General features: G+C 37.0%; 1 protein-coding gene and 1 pseudogene across 2 annotated transcripts in view; one reads left to right on the forward strand and one right to left on the reverse strand.

Moving 5' to 3' along the window:
• Positions 1–16,043, forward strand: part of TRIM24 (tripartite motif containing 24) — a 111,630-nt gene that overhangs the window by 38,474 nt on the left and 57,113 nt on the right. For both annotated transcript variants that reach the window (XM_039234003.1, XM_039234004.1), the window contains exon 2: positions 12,820–12,938. In XM_039234003.1, the coding sequence (XP_039089934.1) occupies positions 12,820–12,938 (119 nt within the window). The remainder of the gene's footprint in view (positions 1–12,819; positions 12,939–16,043) is intronic.
• Positions 6,922–7,311, reverse strand: LOC120232964 (annotated as a pseudogene).

The following is a 16,043-nucleotide window of genomic DNA, read 5'->3' on the forward strand; positions in this document are numbered from 1 at the left end:
TCCTTATACTAACTAAAATAGCTTGGATAGAAGTTATGAATAGAAATCCTTGCTTTCTTCCCAATCACACCAGAAAGCATTTAGTATTTCATCATTAACTATGTTAGGTGTAAGATTTTCATATATGGCTTTTATCAGGTTGAGGAAGGTTCCTTCTAGTCCTAAGGTGTTGGACTTGCATGGGTGTTATCTTGCATGGGTGTTGAATTTTTCAAGGAGTTGAGTTTTTCAAGGGTAATCATATGGCTTTTCTCTTTTATTTTATTAATATAGTGAATTACTTTAATTGATCTGAGAGCTCAACCAGCCTTGCATTTCTATTGTAAACTATTCTTAACCATGATGTATTTTCCTTTGTATCTTTTTCTGCATTTGATCATCTGATATTTTGTTAATGATTTTGTTAATCTTTGTTGGTGAGAGGTATTGATCTGTACTTTTCTGTCCTTGTAATGATTGCATCTGATTTTAGTATCAGGGCATTACTGGTCTTATAAAATGAGATGAGAAGTGTTCCTTCCTTTTCTGTTTTCTAAGAAATGTTTAGAAAAGCTAGTGTTATCTTCTTTAAATGTTTGAAGGAATTCATCACTGGTTCCTTAGAGATCTTCACTTTCTTTGTGGGAAGGCCTTTAAATACAAATTGAGTTTCTTTAATTGATATAGGGCTATTCAAGTTTTCTTTTTTTTTTTTTTTAAGTTGATTTTGAGACAGAATGAGAGAGAGAGAGAGAGTGTGCTTGTGAGAAGGGGAGGGGCAAAAAGAGAGGGAGAAAAAAAGAATCCCAAGTAGGCACCTGTCAGTACAGAGCCCAGCAGCGTACGTGAACTCACGAACCGTGAGATCATGAGCTGAAATCAAGAGTCAGACATTTAAACCAACTGCCACCCAGGTGCCCCACATTTTGTTTTTTGAAGATTTTGATACTCATGTCTTTCAAAGAATCAATACATTTAGTCATGTTGATCAAAACATTCCCATACTAGTTTTATAAGGTCCACAAAATCTGTAGAATGACCTATATTTTTATTTCTGATTTCTGCATTAATATTTTTTGATCAGTCTAGCTAAAGTATTAATTTTAACAACCACCCCTCTTCCTCCTGAACTGGTTACATTGCTTTTTTCCCCTCTTTATTCCCATTTTCTTTCTTTCTTTCTTTTTTTTTATTCAGTAGTTTCTGCTCCTTACCATTTCCTTCCTTCTACTTTCCTTGGGATTAATTGGCAATTCTTTTTCTAGCTTCTTGACATGGAAGCTTCCTAGATCATTGATTTTTATGCCTTTCTTCAATTTCCACATATTTGGTGGTTTTCCAGTACTTCCTATTTCTAATTTCTAAGTTTATCTCATTGTGGTCATGGAACATATTTTGTGTGTTTTTAGTTATTGTAATTTATTCATACTTGTTTTGTTGCCTAGCATATGGTATACCTTGATAAATACTCCATTCACACTTAAAGAATATGTATTCTGCTAACTTTGGATTTTTTCTTTTTAACATTTATTCATTTTTGAGAGACAGAGAGCATGAGTGGGGGAGGGGCAGAGAGAGAAGGAAACACTCTAAAGCAGGCTCCAGGTTCTGAGCTGTCAGCACAGAGCCTAATGCAGGGCTTGAACTCACAGACTGCCAGATCATTTGCTTAACCGAATAAGCCACTCAGGCTAACTTTGGGTATTCTTTTTTTTTTTTTTTTTTTTTTAATGTTTTATTTATTTCTGAGAGAGAGAGAAAGAGACAGAATGAGCAGGGGAGGGTCAGAGAGAGAGGGAGACACAGATTCTGAAACAGGCTCGAGGCTCTGAGCTGGCTGTCAGCACAGAGCTCAACGCGGGGCTCGAACCCACTAACTGTAAGATCATGACCTGGGCCGAAGTCGGACGCCCAACTGACTGTGCCACCCAGGCGCCCCAACTTTGGGTAGTCTTTAAACATCAATTACATTAAGTTATTTGATTCTTTTGTTCAAGTCTTTTATTATCATTACTTTCTTTTATAGTCTACTCTATTGATTACTGAGAGTAAAGTTGAAATCTGTCATGTGGATTTGTTCTCTTTTCAGCTGTATCAATTTTTACATTGTGTTATGAAGCTTTGTTAATTAAGTGTGTTTCCATTTAGGATTATAAGTCTTTGTAAGGAACTGACCTCTTTATCATTATGCATTGTCTGCAACTTACATCTGGTAAAAGTTTTTGTTCTGTTGTCTCGTCTGTATGATATTATTATAAAATTTCCCAGTTTTTATAAACGTATTGTCTCTGTTTGCATTCTTTTATTTTTTTAACCTGTATATGTATTTAATTGGGTTTCTTGTAGGTAGTATTTAATTAAGCCTTTTGAGGGGTGCGTGGGTGGCTCAGTCAGCTAAGCATCTGGCTTCAGCTCAAGTCATGATCTCATGATTCATGAGTTCGAGTTCCGTATCAGGCTCTGTGCTAATAGCTCGGAGCCTGGAGCCTGCTTTGGATTCTGTCTACCTTTCTCTCTGCCCCTCTCCCACTCATGCTGTCTCTCATAAACATTAAAAAAAATTTAATTAGGTTTTTTGTTATATACACATGTATGTATGTTTAAATAGGAAGCCATCAATGATATTGATGGGATCATGGACCAGAGCATTATTTTGCACTGGCTTTAAAATTTTTATTTAATTTTTTAAAATTTACATTCAAGCTAGTTAGCATATAGTGCAACAATGATTTCAGGAGTAGATTCCTTAATGCCCCTCACCCATTTAGCCCATCCCCCCTCCCACAACCCCTTCAAGCAACTCTCTGTTTTCCACATTTAAGAATCTCCAGTATTTTTGTCCCCCTTCCTGTTTTCATATCATCCTTGCTTCCCTTCCCATGTATTCATCTGCTCTGCATCCCAAAGTTCCCATATGAGTGAAGTCATGCAATACCTGTCCTTCTCTAACCAATTTCAAATAGCATAATACCCTCTAGTTCAATCTATGTGGTTGCAAATAAATCCTCTACGTTTTAAAATACTCCCATGGATGTTGGAATATAGTTTTCTGACTGGTGGTGATCCATCTCATGGTTCTATCTTGAACTCACTTGGGTCTGTGATCCACAGTGTTTAACAAGAGGCTTTCTTTAAATCCACATATGTCTCTTTTGTGGAGATGAGTAGTCAAAGAGTTGCCAGTCATTCCTGGTACTTAATGATATGTCATTAATTTTCTACATCAGTCATGTTTTATGACATTACAATTATTTAAACATGTTTCATGATTTCATTTCACAGAGAAGCTTACATTTAGATGGGTAATGAACTTAGAACTTCAATAGTCCCTTTCCTTGAAAATGCAGGGAAATAGGGGCGCCTGGATGGCTCAGTCATTTAGGTGTCTGACTTCTGCTCAGGTCATGATCTCATGGTTCAAGGGTTCAAGCCCTGCGTCGGGCTCTGTGCTGACGGCTCAGCGCCTGGAGCCTGCTTCAGTTTCTTTTTTTATATATTTTTTTTATGTTTTATTTATTTCTAAGAGGGAGAGAGAGAGACAGCGTGAGCAGGGGAGGGTCAGAGAGAGAGGTAGTCACAGACTGAAACAGGCTCCAGGCTCTGAGCTGGCAGTCAGCACAGAGCCCGACGCGGGGCTCGAACCCACCAACCGCGAGATCATGACCTAAGCGAAAGTCGGACGCTTAACCGACTAAGCCACCCAGGCGCCCCTGGTTTCTATGTTTACTTCTCTCTGCCGCCCCACACCCCATGCTGTATCTCTCTCTCTCTCAAAAATAAACATTAAAGGGGCGCCTGGGTGGCTTAGTCGGTTAAGCGTCCGACTTTCGCTTAGGTCATGATCTCGCGGTTGGTGGGTTCGAGCACGGCGTCGGGCTCTGTGCTGACTGCCAGCTCAGAGCCTGGAGCCTGTTTCAGTCTGTGACTACCTCTCTCTCTGACCCTCCCCTGCTCACGCTGTCTCTCTCTCTCTCCTAGAAATAAATAAAAAAATATATATATAAAAAAAATAATAAACATTAAAAAGATAATAAAAATAAAATGCAAAAAAATATAATACTGAAGTGTTCATTGTTTCAATAAACAAGTGATTTCCTTGTTTAGCTTCTTCTCAGCACATACTCTGTATTCTTCTTACTTTTGGTATCAGCTAACAGAAGCAGTTTATAGCATTTGTGAGATCCATTTGTTTTACTGTTTCTCTTTAATTAAAATTGACTCCCTGTTTTCCTTTGGTGTTTCAACTTTTCCCTTTTCAAAAAAGGGAGAGTTGAATTATGTCTCCACAGTATTCTCGATCTTTTTAGGAGAGAGTCAAAAGAATCACTTTCTTCATGTAGGTAGTCAGTTATTTAGTGTATCATATGCAGGATCTGATTTTTCTTATATTGATAAATCTTAGACTTGGGATGAAATTTGGGAAGAGACACAAATAAGATACACCAACACTTAGTCCCATTGTTACATCTTGGTAGAGGTGCATCTGTGACTCCAAATTCATTTGTAATGTTAGTAGATTCTACTTGGAGGGAACAAAGTAGATGAGGTCTCGCCGGTCCTTTCAGAAGTCAATATTTAACCTAATTTTGATTGGAAGGCACAAAATTTATAATGCACAGGTTTACCAGGTACCAGCCTGACATCGTTAGGTCTTTTTAAAATATATTTATTCATATAATTCTTATAAGAACCCTGCCTCAAATTTGTTCTAACGAATGTGAAACGATTAGCACAGTTAACTGGAACACAGCAGGCTCTCAGTATGGTAACATCATCATCATCATCATGATCATTTACTGTTGTTTTACAGAAGAGGAAATAGAGGCTCAAAAGATTTAGGTGTTATAGAGTAGTCAATCAAAAGGAATAACCTAGCTGTATATGGTTTTAAGGTTCATGTTTTATGTTTTTTATTAAAATATACTCCATGTAAAGTGTATACAAGATGTGTCATTAGGCAGGATTCAAATCCCAGATTCACTGCTTAGTAGTTGTATGACCATGGATGACAAGTGATGGTGATCAGTTTTTTGATCCGTAAAATGGGGATTATACTTATTAATTTACTAGAGCTGGTTGCTCTGAGGGTTATTAGTTCCCTGGTAACTAGCTTAGAGTTAGAAGAGAGCTGTGACAAAAGCCAGCAGATCTTTGACTGGGTCTGAGGTCTCACTCATTTGCAGCATCCCTCACCCCATGCTTTTAGGCCTTGAAAGGCGTTTAGTTCAGGAACAATAGATGGGTGAAAGTTAGTACTAGAGAGGGACTGCTGCTTCCCTCTTTGCCAGCCTAGCCACTGTCCAGACTCGTCTGCTAATCAGTCCTTTGCTTTTCTTTAGAGTTTATCAGCTATGCATACTTTATTGTAAAATGTTCTATTTGGATTTTATTTGGACTTTTGAATTTAAATGGTATTTGTAGTCTTCTAGGACTTCTTTCTTCACTCAAGATAATTTTTGGGATTTAGTCATGTTAGATTATTTAAGTGCATTGATTTCATTGCTGTGAAGTATTACATTAAATGTACCTCAGGACTTTGTTTCCACTGTTGGTGGGCATTTGGATTGTTTCTAGTTATGGGCTTTTATGAAAAATGCTGCAGTGAACATTCTTGAGCATGTCTCCTGAGGCTAAAGTATAAGAGTTTCTCAATGTTGGAATTGTGAACCATGCAGTATGTATATTAAACAGGAGTTTATTCATCATTCACCAAATATTTATTGAGCACTGTGCCAGGTGCATTTTTAGTTGCTTCGGAATAGTGGTGAAGTAAACAGACTAAAATCTGCCCTCGTGGGATTTAAGTTCTATTTGGGATTGCTAGCCAATAAATAATAAACATAAGTGAAATAATAAGGATAAAGGCCGGGGGAGAGGGGAAATAATTAGAACAATATAGGGGATCATTTGTACAAAAAGGTGGGTGAGGTTGTAGATGTCATCCATGATGACATTTGAAAACAGACTTAATGGAAGTTATGTAGCACTTAAAAATTTTTCAACCTAGGGGCGCCTGCGTGGCTCAGTTAAGCGTTTTTTCGGCTCAGGTTATGATCTCACAGTTCATGAGTTTGAGCCTGGCATCAGGCTCTGGACTGACAGCTCAGTACCTGGAGCCTGCTTCAGATTCTGTGTCTCCCTGTCTCTCTGCCCCTCTCCCACTCGGCTGCTCACACACCCTCTCTCTCTCAAAATTAAATAAACATTAAAAATTTCTTTTCAACCTAATTAACAGAAAGAAGTAACTATGGCCATTAAACACATAGTGATGAATGACTAAAGTAAAAATCTCAACAGTTCTTAGAGAATTATTTTTCTTTAGTTAATCAGGTTTTAATCCTTTCAGTTTCTGGAAGGATATATTCTGGATGCTAATCTCTACCGATATGTGCAGAGGAACTATAAATGTACTCACTTGTTTGAATAGAAATTACATTTTCTGGGACACCTGGCTGTCTCAGTTGGTAGAGCATGAGACTCTTGATCTTGGGGTTGGGAGTTTGAGCCCCACGTTGGATATACAGATTACTTTAAAAAAATAAAACATTAAAAATTAGGGGTGCCTGGGTAGTTCAGTCAGTTAAGCGTCTGACTTAGGTTCAGGTCATGATCTCACCTTTTATGGGTTCGAACCCCATGTCAGGCTTTGTGCTGACAGCTCAGAGCCTGAGGCTGCTTTGGATTCTGTGTCTCCTTCTCTCTCTGCCCCTTCCCAACTTGCGCTCTCTCAAAAATAAACATTAAAAAAATATTTTTAAATAAATTTCCCCATTAACCTTATGTTTAAAAAGATATTGTTAAGTTAGCATTTATTTGGATTTTAAATTCATTTAGGTCAAATTCAGCACCTTACACAAGTGAGTTTTTTTTTAGGTTTTTAGTTTATTAATCCTCTCATGAAAAATTTGCACAATCACTACGGATCAAGTCATTGCAGAATCTTTACTCCTTTTTGTCAGCACCAACATTGGCTTTTGCAGTCCCCTTGATTTCTTTCTGTTCCTGAGTTCTTTCACTGTGTTCTTGACATCTTTTTCTTCTCATATAGGATATGTCTTGCAAGTCTGTGTTTGCATCCAATTTTCTTTGCATAATCCAAGGAATCGTAAATCATGCCAAAGCCAATTGTCTTGCCACCACCAAAGTGGGTTGTGAATCCAAATATAAAGATGACATCTGGTTGGTCTTGTACATTTTGGCTAGTTTTCCCTGAATTTCTGCCTTAGGTGCTGTTGCATCTCTGAGGTGAAGAACATCACGGATCATCTGTTTGCACTGAAGTAATCAGTTGGTCATTAACTTCCTGGTCTGGATAGTTACTGTGTTGTTCATGATGGCAGCTGAGCTTCAAGCAGCCAGGGAGGAAAAGAAAGCCACATAGAATTCTTAATTTGTGGACTAATACCTTATCTGTCAAAATGATGTGTTCTATTAACCCATGTTTTCTAAAACTTTTTTGTAAAGTGTAGTAAGTAATACAGAGCTTGCACCTGGGTCAGTCAGCAAGCAATTCAGATCACAGCTCCCCTACTGTGTGACCTTGATCAGGTTAGCCAGACTTTCTAATCTCTGTTTATTCATCTTTATGAAGATAAAGCAGTGCATATGTGCAGAACAGCAAGTAAATGTCCAGGAGTGAGATTGTTAACTCATTTGGTTAATGTTATACATAATTTTTAAGAAACTGCCAAACCATTTTCCAGAGTGGCTCTACCATTTTACATTCCCACTGGGAATGTATGAGAGATCCACAATAAAAAGTAGTGACAGTACCTATGTATTCATATCTTGTTATGATCTTAATTTTGTTTACTTGATGGCTAGTGTTGTGGAACATCCTATCGTGTGCTTATTTACTATGTATATATCCTCACTGGTGAAATAGCATTCCATGTGCTTTGCTCATTTTCTAATAGGGATGTTTGTTTCTTTATTGAGTTTTGAGAATTCTTTATATATTGTAGATATGTATCCTTTGTCAGATCTGTGGTTTGCAAATATTTTCTCACAGTATGTAGTGATTTGTTGTTGTTTTTTTTTCCATCTTCACAAGTATTTTGCAGAGCAAAGTTTTTAATGTTGATGAAGTCAAATTCATCCATGTTCTTTAATGGGTTGTGTTTTTGATATGTCAAGTCCTAGGTCCTTAAGATTTTCTCCTGTTGTCTTCTAAAGTTTTTATAGTTTTCTGTTTGGTATTTAAATCTGATCCACTTATATAAAATGTGAAGTTTAGGTTGAGGCTCAATTTCTTGCCTATGAATACCCAGTTACTCCAGCGCAATTTGTTGAAAAGTATTTCCTTCTACTGAATTATTTTCACACTTTTGTCAAAAATCAGTTGGGCTAACTTGCGTGGGTGTATTTTTGGATGCTCTATTCTGTTCCTTTCATCTATGTGTGTATCCTTCTGGCCATACCATCCTATCTCAACTACACTATCTATGTAAGTCTTAAAATTGGGTAGTGGTTCCTCTCACTTTTTCTTTTTCAAAATTGCTATAGCTATTTTAGTTACTTTCCTTATCCACATAAATCTTGGATTAATCTTGTCTATACTTATAAAAAATCTTGCTTAGGATTTTGATAGGTATTTATTGGTCTGTAGATCAATTTGGGGAGAATCAACATCTTTATTGAAACGAATCCTCCAGTTTATGAACACGTAACTGCACATCTCATCAGAATTTTGTACCTTCAGCATTAAGATGCTTTTACACATTTGTCAAAAATGAGTTGACCCTGTTTATGTGGATCTATTTCAGTTCTCTATTCTGTTTTATTCATCTGTGTCTATCCTTTGGTCTGTAACAGACATTCTTGATTACAGTAGCTGTATAAGCCTTGAAATTGGATAGAACAGTTCCTCTGTTCTTGTTTTCAATATTGATTTAGCTCTTATTGTACATCTGCCTTTCTATATAAATTTTAAAATACTCTTGCCTATATCTACAAATAAAATGTTGCTAGCATATTAGGAATTGTGTTAAACCCATAGCTCACATTAAAGAGAATTGACGTCTTTACTACATTGATTATCTCTATCCATGAACACTTTATGTCTCTCCATTTATTTAGATCTTCTTTGATTTTTCTCCTCAAGAGTTTTGTAGTTTTCAGCATATAAGTCCAATACATGTTTTGTTAGGTTTACACCTAAGTATTTTGGTTTGTTTAGAGCCAGTTTCCAAATAGTTACAGGGCTATTCAAATTATTTCATATTGGTTAAGTCATAGTAGTTTGCCCTCTTTGAGAAATTTGTTTCACTTACATTGTTAAATTTTTTTTGACTAGTGTTAGTATTCCTCTGTTATCCTTTAGAAGTCCTCATGGTCTGTAGTGATACTCCCTTTTTCATTATGTTTGCTAAATTGTATCTTCTCCTTTGTCATCTTCAGAATTGGTGAAGATTTGTTAGTTTTATTGGCCTTTTCAAATAACTAGCTTTTTGTTTCAGTGACTTTTCAGTTTTCAGTTCCATTGGTCTCTGCTCTTGTATTTATTATTTTCTGCTTCTTATGAGGTGGAAATTGAAGTCTGTGTTCCTTACTATTCCTCCCTTGACATCTGGAAGGGGAGGGCCTCTTTCTTACTGGTGGATGGTGGGGAAGTCTCTCGATACCTCCCTAGTTGATAAGGGCATAGGAGTGTCTGTTTACTGCTACTCATGTGTTCTTTACTGACACATCTGAAGAGTGGGGACAGAGAGACAGGAGGTTACTTACTGGCAGGCGGTGGTAAAAGTTCTGAGTGTCCAATAGGCCTTTTCTAACTCCAGACCAGCCTAGAGGTAGAGGAGCACCTCATTGCTGTCTTGGTGGGGTGTGAAATTCAGGCTCTTCGTGTGGTCTCCATTGACACTGCAGGATGAAAGCCCCATTAGCTCCCACTAAGGATGAAAGCCCCAGCTCCCCACCAGGCTTCTCAGACACAGAGCAGCGCATAGTGGGGATACTTTATTTCTGCTTCGTGGAAGTCTGGGCTTCCCACTGGGCCTTTGCTGGTGGCAAAGGGAGCACAGTTTTATCTGTGGTGTTTGGCTGGAGTAGAGCAGTTGTCTAAAAATTTTGTCATGGTAGGCAGCCTCTTTCCTGGACCTTCCTTCCACAGAAGGTTTCTGTGGGATAGTTTTTTGTTTATACCTGTTGATGTTCCTAGGATGGTGACTTCATGAACACCCACTTTGGAATCCATGGAGCTAAAAGAAAATCCGGTGAACTTATCACTGTGTTGTTCCTTGGGTTCTGAGGTCTGTAGCTACTTTGCATTTTCTCTCTACCTTTCAGTCTTCTTACGATTGTTTCATATAGAATGCCTAGGGTTTTTAGCTGTACTTCTCTGGAGGGATAAGGAAAAATATGTTTACTCAATCTTTCTCTTTTGAGAAATACATTGTGACCTAATTTGCGGATTTTTATTATTAATTCTTTGTCAGTAGCATGTGTTGGGTGTATCTTTTTCCACTTTGGGACTTGTCTTTTTACTTTCTTCATGATAATCTTTTGACTAGCTGTAGTTCTTTTTTTTTTTTTTTTTTTTTTTTTCTTCTTTTCAGTGTGCGGCCCGCTTCAGTGCCCGCAGCCTACGGCGGAGGCCAGGCAATGGTTCGGGGCCACCTCTGCTGTGGCATGGGACACTATGATGACTAGCTGTAGTTCTTGAGTGAAATTGAAATCGTTAATCTTTCACTTAAACTCTTGCTTTTCATTTCTTGCTTGAGAATTTTATTTCTGCCCTGAGGTTACAGAGATGTTCTTATATTTCCTTGTGAAAGCTTTAAAGTTGTTGATCTTTTAAAAGAATTATCATTTTTGTGGCGCCTGGGTGGCCCAGTTGGTTAAGCAACCGATTTCAGCTCAGATCATGATATTGAGTCCTGGGTGGGGCTCTGTGCTGACAGCTCAGAGCCTGAAGCCTGCTTCAGATTCTGTGTCTCCCTTTCTGACCCTCCCCTGCTCACACTCTGTGTCTCTCTCTCTCTCTCAAAACTAAATAAACATTTAAAAAATTAAAAAAAAAAAAAAAGGATTATTGTTTTTAACTGAGTAGTGAGCTAATTCACCCCCCTCTCATGTTAGAGAACTATAGCACCATGAAAGTTCATCCCTTTTCCCATTGATTTCTAGTGCCACATCCATCATGTATAAAATGTACTTATCTGTGAGCCTTTTATGTGTATTCTGTTCCATTTTTTTTATCCTTGCATAAATTTCACACCATTTTAATTACTGTAGCTTTAGGGTAAGTCTTGTTATTTGGTAGACAATGTCTCCCAGCTTATCAAAATTCTATTGGAATTCCTATTGGGATTATTAAAACTGCATTGAATGTATAGATATGTTTGGGGAGAATTCATATCTTTACCATCATGAACATGATTTTTCTTTACTTAGATATTTTTTAAGATTTCTAAATATATATTGCTTACCATTTTTCTCTACAGTGAATTTAAAACAATTATTTGTTTTAATTAATTAAAAACATATTTAAAACAATTATTTCTGAGTACTTAGTATATTCTTGTTACTATTGTAAAGTAAAATAGATTCTTTTTAATTAAAAAAATAGTGCTTATATATGCAAATGAAAATGGCCTTTAGGTTACTTTGTATTCATTCATATGCATTTCATTTTCCCAAAAAAAAAAAAAAAATGTACCTGGGAACCTTATTGCAATCTCCTTGTTACAAAGTACAGTATCAAGTGATGTTAGATTTTTAAAATTTTAATCAAATTTTAGATTTTAATTCATTCATAATTATTATTTATTGTTTTACCAAGTACTATGAAAGATGATTTCTCCCTCCCACAAAGGAACACTATTTGCACTTGTTAAAGGAAACTAAATAGTGTGTCTTAATAATTTCCCATGAAGATTTTAAGCAAAACAAGTATACTTGTGCTCCTCTTTCAAAAATCCTGATTCAAAAGGTCCAGAGAAAATCAGAGCTCTATCCATTCATTCATTCATTCATTCATTCATTTAGAGGGAGAGAGTGTGAAAGAGGGAGGGGCAGAAAGAGAGTCCCAAGCAGACTCTGTGCTCTCAGCATGAGCCCCACTCAGAGCTCGATCCGACAAATCATGAGATCATGACCTCAACCAAAGTCAAGAGTCTGGCACTCAATCGACAGAGCCACCCAGGTTCCTCTAGCACTCTTTTCTTTTAAAAATCTCCCATGTGGTTCTGCACATGTATATTTGAAAACCACTGCTGGAAGTTGCTAAACAATAAAAAGAGAAGCCCATAGGGATACTTATTTGAGGGTGTGTGGGGGGTGGACCTCATTTAAAATAATGAAGTTTTATTCATTATTAAAGTAGGTATGGGATATATCTGTGTGTACACACACACACACACACACACATTGAATTGCTTTTGTTAAGTGGCAGGTAGGAGTTTGAAGAGAGTGCACATTGTAAAAGAACCCAATTATAGTTTAAGTGAGATGTGCTCATTTAGTGCTTCGTATATTTGTATTAAAAATTAGAATGAGAGCTCATGAATGCAGAGAGCAGATTGGTTGCTTTGAGATGTAAGGGATCATGGGTGGGTAAAATGAATGAAAGGGGTCAAAAGGTACAAATTCCCAGTTATAAAAGGAATAAGTCATAGGCATGTAATGTATAGCATGGTAACTGTAGTTAACAAAACTGTATTGCATATATGAAAGCAGCTAGGAGAGTGTTTTGAAAATCCTTCCCCCACCAAAATTTTTGTAACTCTGCATGGGGGCAAATGTTAACTTATTGTGGTGATCATTTTGCAGTTATATACAGAGTCAAATCATTATGCATACAAATCAAGAAAACTTAGAACACAATTTTGTCTTTCCCAGTTGGAGTCATTCGATGTCCAGTTTGCAGCCAAGAGTGTGCAGAGAGACACATCATAGATAATTTTTTTGTGAAGGACACTACTGAGGTTCCCAGCAGTACAGTAGAAAAGTCTAATCAGGTAAGTGTATTAAGTTTTAAAATGTTATGCCTTTTTTTTTTTTAATGTTTATTTATTTTTGAGAGAGACAGAGACAGAATGCAAGTGGGTTGGGGCCAGAGAGAGAAGGAGACACAGAATTTGAAGCAGGCTCCAGGCTCTGAGCTGTTAGCACAGAGCTGGACACAGGGCTGGAACTCAATAACTGGGAGATAATGACCTGAGCTGAAGTTGGACACCTAACCTACTGAGCCACCCAGGTATCCCTATTTTGCCTCCTCTTAATGAGGCAGCCTAAATTGCTGAAGGGCTCTAAAATAAAAGATGTCTGACCCTCTTTTGACCATTATGTCTATCAAATTAATGTAATATTTTTTTTTTAATGTTTTATTTATTTCTAGGAGAGAGAGAGAGAGAGACAGCGTGAGCATGGGAGGGTCAGAGAGAGAGGGAGACACAGAATCTGAAGCAGGCTCCAGGCTCTGAGCTGGCAGTCAGCACAGAGCCCGAGGCGGGGCTCGAACCCACGAACCACGAGATCATGACCTAAGCGAAAGTCTGACGCTTAACCGACTAAGCCACCCAGGCGCCCCCAAATTAATGTAATATTTTAAAAGGAATATAAAGGATAATGAATAATTCATCTTAAGGATTAAAATAGTGCCAATACAGAAGCCTTGCTTGTACCCCCACCTTCCCTTTCCCTTCAGAGGAAACCATTATTCTGTATTTGATAGTATTCGTTTTTATGTAATTTTACTATATATATTTCATTCTTTTGTAATTTTACTATATTTTGACAGGTTTTTCTTAATGTTAAGACCCCCTTTTTTTCATTTTTTCTGTTTTAATGATGAACTCTATAATGATAAATATTAAAAGTTCCATGTCTTTGATTAGCATGGTTTCCATATTTTAAGAAAATTTTCTTTTCTGCATGGTATTCTTTGAAAGCCTCATTTGATAACATTGTCTGGGGCATTGCACTTAGAGACCCAATGGTGTTTTTCTCTTTTCCCCACTTCCATAATCCACATGTAGAACGTTTATTTCTATTGGCCCCTAAGATCTAAATGTCCAGTTCCTGGTAGATGAACTGTAATACTCTAATGGAGGTGAGTTGTGATTAATTCTGTAGTATACACTAAGTGTATTATATCAGTCTACTTTTGAATTATGATTGATGATTTCTCTAGGCAGTTCCTTTAATTTGGAGCACTAGATCTGTGAACAAATTGAATCTATGGAAAAAAATAATTATTTTTTAAAATATAAAAATCTAAAACATAATGTTTAAGATACTTTAATAATCACATAGCTAAGTTTCTGTACTTTTCGTTTTCAGCTTTGTTTCTTGGGGGAACTATGGGAATTTAGGGCTCACTTCAAATAAATACATGTGTTACTAACAAAATTACTCCTTTTGTTTCAAAAGTATCAACAGTTCAGGGATGCCTTGGTGGCTCAGCCAGTTAAGCGTCCAGCTTCAACTCAGGTCATGATCTCACGGTTCATGAGTTTGAGCCCCACACTGGGCTCCGTGGAGCCTGGAGCCTGCTTTAGATTCTGTGTCTCCCCCTCTCTTTGCCCCTCTCCAGCTCATGCTCTGTCTCTCTTTTTCAAAAATAAGAAAATGTTAAAAAATTTTTTAAAAAGTATCCACTGTTCATCAAAGGCCAAAAGAGGGCTTAATGCAGAGAATAAACTTTCTAATTGTGAAACCAGCTTTAAAGAATAGAAATGTAGTTATTTATGTGAGCTACACTGTCAAGTACTTAAAACTTCTGAAAGTTCCTCTGTGAATACTAATGATTCTTTTTGCCTTCTAGAGCGTCGTGTCACTTTGTTTCATACATGATTATATTTACACTAGATGAACTTTGTTAGTCATATCACTCACCAGTTAAACTTCATCAGATTAACTCTAGTAGTACATGTGACTGCTCAGTCCAGAAAATTCAAAAGTAAAGCAGAATAAATAATCAACAGGATCGAGTAATGATCTGATATGAATTGACGATGATAAGAGATGAGAATTGAAGGGATTCTAATCTAAAGGACAAATTTAAGAGGCTGCTTTATGCCTCTGTATAATCAATTAGTTTTTAGTAAGTTTTTTTACTCTGTTTTGGTCACAGAAACATAATAGGTGGAAGTTATCATCAGTTAAACTAGAAATAGCGTCCAAATTGACATCTTCAGTGTAGGTAAGTGAGGCTGGGAGAATGTTAAACCTGGTACAGGAATAAGGTGCTTGTTAGGGATATTTTGAGAATGAAGACTGGAGAGGTAATAATGTGGGATGAATTGGAGCTAGAAAGACCTAGGCAAAAGGTAGTGAGAACTGAACTAGCTTAGTGGAATACGGGATGGAAGAGGATAAGTTACAGCTCACACAAGGTTTGATATACCTGATTGGATGTGGAGGTGAGAGGGACCTCGCTACCAAGATATTGGTGCTTTTCACAGAGATAAAGGGGCAAGGGAAGTAGATAGAGAATTGGTTTTGAATGTGATTGAATTTCCCTCTAAGACTAAGGTGATATCATCTGTGGTCAAACTGAAGCTCTGAGGATAGTTCATGGCTGAATGAAGATAAAGCTTAAAAAGTTTTTGTTACAGATAATTTTAAGCATTACCAAGAGAAGGGACAGTTTCACATAACAAACATCCATGTACACATACCTAGTTTAGTAGCCATCACCTCTTGTTTTATGTTTATCCTGACACCTTCTCACACACTATATTATGTTGAGGTTAATCCCAAGCATTATATTATCTAATCCACAAATCTTTCAGTACTTCTGTGGAAAAATAATTTTTTTATAAACTTAACCACCATATTAATTTCATATGTAAAAAATTTTTACAGTTAAACCTTAATATCATCAAACATCCAGTGATCTGTGTCTCTAATTGTTACTTTTTTTTTTTAAACAGTGGTTTCTGTAAGCATCCATTAAGGCCTACACAGTGCGTTTGGTTGATTTGTCTCAAATCTATCTTTTAATTAATCGCAAAATACTCCTTCACTTCCCTGGCTTTCTTTTTCCTCCTTTTAAACATACTTGTTAGATCAACTGGGTGTTAGTCCTGTGGAGTTAGCCTTACTCTGCATTTTGCTGA

This window comes from Hyaena hyaena, unplaced genomic scaffold (genome assembly GCF_003009895.1).
Source record: "Hyaena hyaena isolate Hyena2069 unplaced genomic scaffold, ASM300989v1 scaffold_82, whole genome shotgun sequence".
In the NCBI taxonomy this organism is placed as follows: Eukaryota; Metazoa; Chordata; class Mammalia; order Carnivora; family Hyaenidae; genus Hyaena; species Hyaena hyaena.